The 11,002-nt window shown below is 42.0% G+C and overlaps 1 protein-coding gene across 1 annotated transcript; it reads left to right on the top strand.

The window, feature by feature from the left end:
* Positions 1-2,293: 2,293 nt before the first annotated feature.
* LOC138652152 (carcinoembryonic antigen-related cell adhesion molecule 1-like) lies at positions 2,294-8,357 on the top strand. Its single transcript, XM_069742922.1, has 7 exons — positions 2,294-2,354; positions 3,357-3,683; positions 4,152-4,430; positions 5,449-5,730; positions 7,169-7,462; positions 7,593-7,832; positions 8,293-8,357. Exons 1-7 carry the CDS (start codon positions 2,294-2,296, stop codon positions 8,355-8,357), a joined length of 1,548 nt encoding a protein of 515 aa, XP_069599023.1.
* Positions 8,358-11,002: the final 2,645 nt, after the last annotated feature.

The following is an 11,002-nucleotide window of genomic DNA, read 5'->3' as shown; positions in this document are numbered from 1 at the left end:
TCAGTGTGAATGTACAATTTTCATAGTCATGAAAGTACAGAAAAATCTTTAAATGAGAAGGTGTGTCCAAACTTTTGGTCTGTACTGTAGTTGATAGGGAATATGATGCTGATCAACAGCTGGGACTCCCAGTGATCCCGAGAACAGGATCAACCTCTGCTCCATTCATTGTCTATGGTACTGTCAAGGTGTTTCCATCAACCTTATAGACAGGGAATGGAGTAGAGGCTGAGTGTTATGAACAGGTAATTCAGAACCACAATGGACCTTGAAGTTCAGAGCATACAAAGTGACCTGACATTTACCAAAAACATATGACTAGCTCTGAGACGTGGAAACTCTGCTGACCGCAATCCCTAATCCTATGACACCACACTACAGGTAGCCGTGGATTGCGCCTAACGCTCCCTATGCAACTCGGCACAGCCTGAGAAACTAACTAGCCCTGAAGATAGAAAAATAAGCCTACCTTGCCTCAGAGAAATTCCCCAAAGGAAAAGGCAGCCCCCCACATATAATGACTGTGAGTAAAGATGAAATACAAACACAGAGATGAAATAGATTTAGCAAAGTGAGGCCCGACTTACTGAATAGACCGAGGATAGTAAAGATAGCTTTGCGGTCAACACAAAAACCTACAAACAACCATGCAGAGGGGCAAAAAGACCCTCCGCACCGACTAACGGTACGGAGGTGCTCCCTCTGCGTCTCAGAGCTTCCAGCAAGCAAGAAAAACCAATATAGCAAGCTGGACAGAAAATATAGCAAACAAAAATAACATAAGCAGAACTTAGCTTATGCAGGATAGACAGGCCACAGGAACGATCCAGGAGGAAGCAAGACCAATACTAGAACATTGACTGGAGGCCAGGATCAAAGCACCAGGTGGAGTTAAATAGAGCAGCACCTAACGACTTAACCTCATCACCTGAGGAAGGAAACTCAGAAGCCGAAGTACCACTCTCATCCACCAAGGGAAGCTTATAGACAGAACCAGCCGCAGTACCACTCACAACCACAGGAGGGAGCTTGGCCACAGAATTCACAACAGCTGAGCATGTGCATCACTGCTTCACCATTTCAAAGAGTTCTGCAGAACCCCTGTTGTAGAGTTGCAGAGCCCCATTTTCGGGATCACTGGGGGTCCCTGTGGCTGGACTTCCAGCAATCAAGTCCACAAAAAATCATGTTATTCCTCTATTCACTTGATAGGTGATAACTTGATAATTGCTGGGTATCCATCAGCTAGGAGCCACAGTAATCCCAAGAACGGGACCAACCTCTGCTTCATTCATTGTCTACGGTACTGTCAAGCTGTTTCCAACAAGCCCATAGACAGGGAATAGAGTAGCGGCTGAGCATGCGCATCTCTGCTCCATCTATTTCATACAATTCTGCAGAACCCCTGTTCCAGAATTCAAGTGCCCCATTTTCGAGATCACTAGGGGTCCCAGCAACTAGACCCCTAGCAATCAAGTCCCCAAAAAATCATATCATTCCTCTATTCACTTGACAGGGCATAACTTGCTGATTGCTGAGGATTCAACAGCTGGGATCCCCACTGATCCCTAGAACGGGATCAGTCTCTGCTCCCTTCATTGTCTATGGTACTCTCAAGGTATTTCCATCAACCACATAGACAGTGGATGAACTAGAGTCTGAGCATGCGCATCTCTGCGCCATCCATTTCGGACAAGGCTGCAGAACCCCTGTTCTAGAATTCCAAGGCCTTGATTTTGGGATCACTGGGGACCCAGTTGTTGGACCCCCAGCAATCAACAAGTTCTTCCCTATCAAATAGAAAGGGAATAACTTGATTTTTGGGGGATTAACTTTGGAAGTGAGAACGTGTGTAATCTTTTTGTTTGCATGAACCTCCTTGACAAAATCATGTGTATACCCCTACTTAAAGGAGATGTGCATTTTGGACAAAAATATTGATCCATAAGATAGATCATCAATCAATTGGATCACTGGGGGACCAACACTCATCATCATCAATCAGCTGTTTGCAGGTCCCATGGTCTGCAGAAGTGTAAAGTGTAGAGAACACTGTCTTACTGGTTGTCATCCAAGATCCTCCCACACAGGGATATCGGAATTGGAAATGGATGAGGATTCTAATTTTAGGATGCTCTTTAAATAATTCCTATTTTAGGTGTGTTTTTGGCAGGGATCACACAGACGTCACAGTCTAACCTTTTACTAGAAAAATTCATTCCACATCCTAATCCACAGACTAGAGAACTTGAAACAAGGCAAAGTACTAGCTGTGACCTGGTGCAGAGACGCAATGGAGAGCGCCCCGAGGTTTCCGTCCATGTTCCCAATCTTCACACTTCTGGTGGCTTCAGGTAAGAATTCCCTCACATGACTACGTGCACGCAGATGAGTTTTTTGGAGCAGAAACAGAGCGAAAATTCTCAAAATCCTTCTCCAAATCTCAAAACTTTCAGTTTCTGCTCCAGAAACTCTACAAAAAAAGACTTTGTGTGCACCAATCAAACATCTCTGTATTCTGTTGGAAATTGTTTATTTAACCTGCCCTTGTACCAGTGAAGGAACTTTTTGGACCAGAAACTGAAAAGAACTAAAGAAAATGAAAGTTTTTGAAGAGTTTTGAAATTTGAAGAGGTTCTGCTCAGTTTCTGCTCCAAAACAAAGTCCTCAACCCTCTCTGTGTGCACATAGCCTTTGCATGACGTCTTTCAGTTGCAGGATGTAAATTTCATCCCATTTTCATTGACTCCTTCAAGATAAGAATGTCTTTTGGGGATTTATATGACGAAGGGACACCATGCTGGGATATCTTAAAGGGTTTTATGATTAAAATAGTGAGAAAATAAATTGATAATGGAAATTATCCTTACATAATAGCCATCACGCTTAGCATTCTATAATTTGACACATTCCTATTGAGATTTTTTATTTTGGACATCCCCTTTTTAATTAAGCACGGTGTTTTGTACATATGAGATGTCTGGTACTGAGACCCCTACATGCTCAGATGGAGATTGGAAGGGATACAAGTCATTATAATGGGCACCAGGGACCCAATAAATTCATCTAGGACTGTTTTTTGTTGGCTTCTGTCTCTTGAGCTAAGATGGTCTAGATGTTTCCTCCCGGTGGCGTAAGTAGAGTCTGATGAGACCTGAACCCCAACGGCGTTGTATTATTTTAGATCCTATAAATATGTGTTGTCCTCCCTCATGTAAGGTCCCCTAGAGTATATTTTAATTAAAACATATAACATAAAATGTATTAAAATACAGAAAACATGAACTGATGCCTATGGCAAACAATACGATTCCGGACCTTCACATAGACTGTTTTTCTTTTATCTTCTGCTGTAGGCTTAGTGACTCCAGTCATTTCTATGGAGCAGGTGGATGGTATGTTGGGACATTCTGTGAATTTCGAAATTCCCATTTCCTTACCTCCTCAGTACAGAATAGACTGGAATTGCGGACACACCGGGAAAGTTATTGTAATTGCGAGACTGACGTCTGGTGGCTCTCCGCAGTACAATCCTCTGTATAAAGAAAGGACTGAGCTGATGGAAAACGGGACTTTGAGGCTGAACAACATCTCCTTTGCGGATGAGAGCACGTATAAAACAAAAGTATTCAATCCCGTAACATTCAATTCCTATGTTCAGCGCTATCAGCTGACCATCTACTGTAAGTATTCATTTTACTCTATTTTTTCCTCATTCAAATGTGTTTAGCCATAATGTCGCAATATTCGGATGCCCCATAAACGGTCAACAGGGTGGGAGGAAACCCTCTTCATTGCTGATGTTTGATGTTAAATTTGTACTAGACTGTTCATTGATTTCAATAAGCGTGATGTAATTCTCTATTTGACCTGTGGAGGCACTGCAGGGATATGGAATACTTGTTACTGAGTTTTATGCGGGTCTTAGGTGATCGCTCGGAGTCTACACAGCAGGACAATATACAGGGCGACGTCCAGAAAAAAAAGAAAACGAAAATATTACAAAGCAGATGACCCAATCAAATTCAGTTACATTAGATAATCGATTGGCTTTTGGCAATAAAATAAAAGACTTTTTAGAGAAAGTTAGTTTAATTTTACTTTTTTTCCCTTCCTGTTCTCAGCCACATTTATGCGATTCTTTTTTCTAGCTAAACTTACTACTCCGCTTCTCATTCTCAACCGAAGAAGTCCCCTTATTAGTGGCACCGATGTGACCCTCCAATGCGATGCCGAGAGTCAGACTGTGACTTCTTACACTTTCTACCGAGATGGTCAGAAGATTATCTGCTCTGAGCCCCATGTGATCTGTAAGGGATCATTCCTGGACTTCACGTCAATAACTGAGCATGATACTGGATCCTACACCTGCACCATCCAAAACCCTGTCAGCTCCAACACCAGCGACTCCATAGCTGTGACTGTATCTGGTGAGTGCTTGATAAAATAAACCCTGTAAAAAGTCTAAACACCAATCCCTGTAGCGTGATTGGATAAAGTACAAGCTAAATATAACAATAATGTCATACTTAAATGGGCAATCCAAGATAAAGATGGTGAATTCCTATTAAATCTTTTGGTGCACCACCACGCTGGTGGTTCGCCTTACTTTCCTTTGCTTTTTTTACATGTCATACATCAATCGATGCTGCCAAATACCAGTCTACAGTCTTGAGCCATAAATTTTGGCTTGACCATAGATTCAACATTTTGTTTAGCTTCTCGCATCCTGGAAAACAGCTTTAAGAAAACCTACCTTTCGAAGGGCTCCGAGCTGTCAGAGATGCGATTGTTGTGTATTCAATCTTCCATCGTAAGCTATCACAAACACAAGAAAAATGCACTGAATCCAATTTTTGTGCAGTCAAAATAATCCTAGTATACTGCATTTGTTTCCCATCAGAGAGATGTTCTCGTAGGCTTAAGGCTGCCAAACCCATGAGATAGCTGTGGGCCAAATGATACTTCGGCCAATTGTTTGGCCAGTGGCTATCCCATATATGGGGACTTTAGTTCGGTTGAGCGTTCCTGTGTTCTCTATGAGAGCTGCAACCAAAAATTTCTGGCCTCAACTTATCTTCGCGAGAACAAAATTTTCAGCAGTCCAAATTCGGATAAACTAGATCAATATCCCCCCCAGCAATAAATTGTTTGGGCCCCCATACGCATTAGATAATCAGCCCAACCCATCGATATCAACAGGTTCAGTCAACCTTAATCTAATGTGTATGAGGGCCCTTAGATCTGGTTCTGGAAACAAGTCAAGCTGCAACCAGGTTCATGAGGTGTTGAAGAGGACAAGTCCTTTTGACGGTAACAATGGTGCAGTAATGGTCCCATATTTTCCTTACCTTGCTACTGTCTACGTAACTCAGTAAAGTAATGATAAGATGTAGTTTGTTCTCTCTTCTTAATATAACACACATACATATATATTTTATTTTGCAGTACCAGTCTCTTCTGTAACTCTTACCAGTAACGCATCAGGATTGCTTTGGCCTGGAAGAGATTCAGTGTCTCTACATTGTTCGGCCCGCGGTACAAATGTCAGCTACTCCTGGAGTAAGGAAGATGCACCACTGCCAGAAAGTTCTCAATATCATCTCTCCAAAAATAACTCCACCCTCATCATTAACCAAGTCTCCTCTGATGACACCAAACTCTTGACATGCACAGCTTCGAACTGGGTAAACACGGAGACCAGCAACAAACTGGACTTTAAATTTGCTTGTAAGTATGAAAATCTTTCACATTTTTCAAAAATGTTGAACAGTACATTAAAAAAACTAATAATTAAGACAAGAAACTCAAACCATTGGACATAATTAGCATGACTGTATACAAAAGAGAAGACTCATCCTAACCCAATGATTTTGGTGGAACCTTTTTATTTTATATGTATGTTTCGAGTTCCGATGGCAGATGGTGAGGTAGAGCCAGATCGGCAAGTCGAATTTTGACAAGCCAATCCTTTGTTTTTATGGGAGATAAGCTATAGATTTCTGGCTGTGACTTATTCACCTCTTTCCATTGGGATTAGCTGCACGTTGACTAATCTTCGTGTACATGCTTATTGGAGTTGGGACACAGGTATTGAAGGTCAAGAGCTATTTGAAGGTGAGAAATCAAATGATGTCTTGGATGTGAAATGATCCTCATTGTCCTTAGCTTTAATACTTGGCTATCAATTAGAAATTCAGATATGTTAAGCCCCACATACACTTCAGATATTTGTTGGCCGAACGATGGGTTGGCTGGTAGCTATATTGCCCAACTCCCTCACACAAAAACACTTGCTCTGCCGAGCTCCTGAGTTGTCTACAGGAGATCTTCTACCAGACACCACTGGCAGTGAATTATGTTTTAGAGAACAAAAGGATCAACAACAGTCATCCGACATTGAACATGCCAGATCCTTATCTCCTTCCGGGATTACCTGTCTGGGGAGACTTTGGGGGTCCCTATACACATTTGACTGCTGGCCAAAACCTGTTGACATTGGTGGGTTCCATCAATGTTATTCTAATACAGTGGTCCCCACCTCCAGGCCTCGAGGGCCGCCAACAGTGCAGGTTTTCCTTAGTATTGCACAGGGGTTGGAATCATCACCTGTGCAGATGATTACATTACCACCGATGCAATACTAAAGAAATCCTGAAAACCTGCACTGTTGGCGGCCCTCGAGGCCTGGAGTTGGGGACCACTGTTCTAATATGTATGGGACCTTTAGATTCCCAGACTCCATTGTTCAATTACATATTGATCCATTCCTCTCAAGAAATAAAGGTGATGTTCACTCAGTCTAGAATGTCCTTTCGAAAGCGTCCAGTTTTCCTACTTGGTTGTTCCTTAAAATTGTGATAGTAAAGAAATCATTAATGTCCTGAGGTTGAGATGGCCATAGACTCAAGATACTTGGCAAATTTTGGTGGTATTTATCATCAGTCTAAGGACTTCATGTTGCCTTATTTCGAATTGTCACAACATTTTTTGAGACCTTCAGAAGATGATGTAGGTTTAGTTTTCGTTGACTTCCACATCGTTGGTCATGATCACGGCAGATGGGAGTTTACTTTCTTATTTTCATCTAAGTTCCTTGCACTTCATACTCTACAGCTCAGGTATGAATATTATATAACAATATTAAGCTGTCATCTTCTCCTTCCAGCACCGGTCTCATCAGTGATGTTATCAAATACGACATCAAGAGAGCTCTGGGCAGGAGAGGACTCGGTGTCTCTTCATTGCTCAGCTCAGGGTTCAGCTATCTCTTTCTCCTGGAGACTAAATGGAAAACCGGTTTCCCTGAATCCTCCATATTACATTACTCAGAGTGATTCTCCTACAAACTCCACTCTCACCATCAGTCCCGTCTCCAAGAATGACACCGGACCATTCACCTGTGAAGCATCCAACCTCCTAAACAGTGAAACCAGCAGTGAGCTCAAGCTTCTTCTGAACTGTGAGCAACATTTTAGATCTGAATGAATTTTGACTACATATTTTCTAATAACCAACCAGAAAATATTTTTTTTTCGTGAAAAATTGTCATGACTGACCATTGTCTAAAGCGTCTCTTTTCTTTCTTGCAGGGAATCCAGAAGGAAGCATTGCATGTATCTCAGATCCCTATGATAGTAGATTACAAATTTACTGCTCCTGGCCAGGAGGTCAACCTGCGGCCAATGTGACCATGATATTTAATAACATAGTAACAATGGGGCAGAATGAAGTAACCAGAAATGTGCCTTTTGGTCGAAGCGTCCAAAAATCAAACCTTACCTGTATTAGTAATCACCTGCAGAAGAGATTTTCTTGCACTTTACTTTTCGGTAAGGAGTTAGGAGCTTGACTTATAAAATGTTCATTTTTTATTTGCAGATTATACAACCATTTTAGTGCAGATTTTTTTTTAAAAGAAGCAAATCAGCACAATCGGGTCTAAAAGATTTATGTAATACTATATACAGTAACTGCTCGTTACAGATGCCATAAAACACACAAATCATTCTGCACTGGATTTTCGGACCATATAGGAAGGAAACTTTTTTTTTTCAAAATGGCCGCCTTTTATAAAGTTTTTCAAAATAAAAAAAGTAAACTGTAACATTTAGACATAATAGAACCGTAATTTATCTCACACATACTCTCTCTTCTAATCAATATAAAACAGACATTTCCGTTAATTCTATACGTTGAGGCTGAAGTCAACAATCAGCCATAGAGAAGTGTCAATCGCCATAGATCCATAAGACTATTCTAGGTGAATGATGACTACATTTTTTTTTTCAGGGATCCCACGGTTACCCAAAGGTAAAGATAAAGCTGTGACAACAGTAAAAGAAGGAAAGAATTGAAGCCCTGACATTCCCCCAGGTTCTCCTGCCTTGGGCCAACGATATGGTCACTGAAGACAACTGATATATAAATGTATTGCATGCAGTGCAGGATGTTTTTGTTAGGTTTTTTCCAGTTCCCTGGGTGACAGGGGAAGTGGTATTTTTAGATATTGGAGGGTATATACTGTAGATCCTAGTACTCGTATTTTGTACATTTTATCTATATCCCTAAAATGTATTTCCTGTAATTTGGTCCAAGCAAATTCTGGGTATAAGGTCTACAATAAAACTGATTTTGTCAACTTCTAATTGGTCTAGGCTGTGTATGAGCTACCCACTGCGCTGACTATTATCATACCTCCCAACTTTGAAAGATAAGAAAGAGGGACACATACTGCAGAGTACACCACATCATTTTTTCCTTATTTTACCATAAGCCAGTACTCTGCCCTTTCCCTATCCTTTACTTGTGTATATTACCTCACATATAGTACAACGCACCAACAATAGATTTTGCCATGCATAGTATGATGCCTCCATAGATCCCCACACATGCTATGATGTCCCCACAGATCCCCACATAGAGTATGATTCTCCTACAGATCCACACACACAATATAATACTCCCAAAGATCCCCCCCACAGTATAATACTTCCAAAGATCCCCCCCACAGTATAATACTTCCAAAGATCCCCACACACAGTATAATGCTCCCACAGTTTCCCACACACAGTATGATGCCCCGATAGAACCCCACACAGTATTATGCTCCCACAGAGTTTGATGCTCACACCAAACCCCTACACAATATTCTGCTCACACAGATTCCCTCCACATGTTATGATGCTGCCACAGATCCCTACACATAGTAGGATTCTCACACACACACACGGTATGATACCCCATAGACTCCCACAGAGTATGATGCCCCCACAGACTCCCACACGCAATATGATGCACCTGCAGATCCCCACGCAAAGTGTGATGTCCCCACAGATCCACAACCACAGAATGATTCACCCACAGATCCCCACACACAGCATGAAGCTCGCACAGATCCTCACACACAGAATGATGTCCCCACAAATGTACAACCACACTATAATCTACCCACAGACCCCCCGCACACAGTTTGTTGCCCGCAAAGACTTTCATATATAATATGATGCCTTCACAGACCTCAACATGCAGTATGATGTTCCTACAGACTCCAAACCCACAAACCTACTGTCACTCTGTGACCGTCTTCAGTAAGGAAGAGGGGCCTCAAACTGTCCCTGGAGTTGGGACCCTAAGGTATGTTTCCACGTTCAGGAAGCGCTGTGTGTTTGACGCAGCGTAGAGCCGCAGCGTCAAACACGCAGCGTCCAGATGTTACAGCATAGTGGAGGGGATTTCATGAAATGCATTAAAAGACGCATGCGGCAGACCCACGGAAACAGACATGCGGCGCGTCTTTTCAGAATGCAGCATGTCCTTACAATGCTGAAACAACGCAGGTGACCTGCCAGTGACCTCAGGTGCAGATTTAGTCAGGATTTTACCTGCATAAAATCCTGACCAAATCCTGATGGAATCCTGAACGTCGACACAAACCCCAACTATCCCTGTCCCGGAGGTACTCTTAAAAGGTAGAAAGGCCCGAGTCTCCAACCTTACTATGCTCCTATAAAAAACCTAATCTCTCCCCTCCCTCACCCCATGAGGCACGGGACAGAAATGAACGGTAAACTAGATATAAAGACAAAAGAGGGATAACAGAAAACCTCTATCGTACAAAAGCACTAACCAACAACAGGGAGGAGGATAGGGACAGGGAGGAATAAACTAAATGGGAAAAGGGGACTAGGAGATAAACACACGCGTACAACAGCAAACCACAGAACACCACAACTCCAACTCCAATCTTCAACTACTTTGCTTTAGGACACAGAACAGTGTTTCCTAAGAGCCATGAAGCAGAGCTTTCACAGCAGGACAATGAGAGTCTGGCCAGGTTTTATAGGAAGAGTTAACAACCAGATCAGAAGCAGCTGAAATGGAGCTGCCTGTTTCTGACCAGCATAGAAAGAGTTGTTAACCTCTTCAGCACCAAAGGAAACCAAATTCATTTAATATGGGATCCCAACACACGGGCTAAATGGAAGATATGCAGTGATCTTCTACCCGAGGTCACCCAGGTTGGCCTGACACACTTGCGACACCTATATTCCATTCTACCACAAACAGTATGATACCCCCACAGTATATTTTCCCACAGTATTCAATACACAGAATAATGCCCCCACAGTATGATTCCCCTACACACAGTATGATGCCCCCAGTGTCCCCCACTTGCAGTATGATGCCCAGATATAATATAATGCCACCAGTGTCTACCACATTGCACAAGTCTAAAATAGTCCTAGTGGGCAGTGTGATAATTGCTAAATTAAGAGTAACGACAATTTTTCAGAAACTTTTTCTAAAATATGTGTATCACAGAAGATTGATTTGAACAATAATAGCTACCCCTTTAAGTGGTCCAAATCGTAGATATACAGGAGGGCTACAAAATGTTGATGGTAATATCAACAAATTACAAGGTGTGTAAATGCAATCACTCCGACAATTGACTCATCCATTAAGATTTCGGTGCTTTCCTTCTGTGCTATGTAGGTAC

This window comes from Ranitomeya imitator, chromosome 10 (genome assembly GCF_032444005.1).
Source record: "Ranitomeya imitator isolate aRanImi1 chromosome 10, aRanImi1.pri, whole genome shotgun sequence".
NCBI lineage: Eukaryota > Metazoa > Chordata > Amphibia > Anura > Dendrobatidae > Ranitomeya > Ranitomeya imitator.
This window is presented reverse-complemented; position numbering and strand designations above follow the sequence as displayed.

Coding starts and splice junctions, on each gene's coding strand:
- LOC138652152 (XM_069742922.1), top strand. CDS start 2,294: ATGGAGAGCGCCCCGAGGTTTCCGTCCATGTTCCCAATCTTCACACTT. Junction 4,431..5,448: donor CATAGCTGTGACTGTATCTG/GTGAGTGCTTGA, acceptor TTTATTTTGCAG/TACCAGTCTCTTCTGTAACT. Junction 5,731..7,168: donor ACTGGACTTTAAATTTGCTT/GTAAGTATGAAA, acceptor TTCTCCTTCCAG/CACCGGTCTCATCAGTGATG.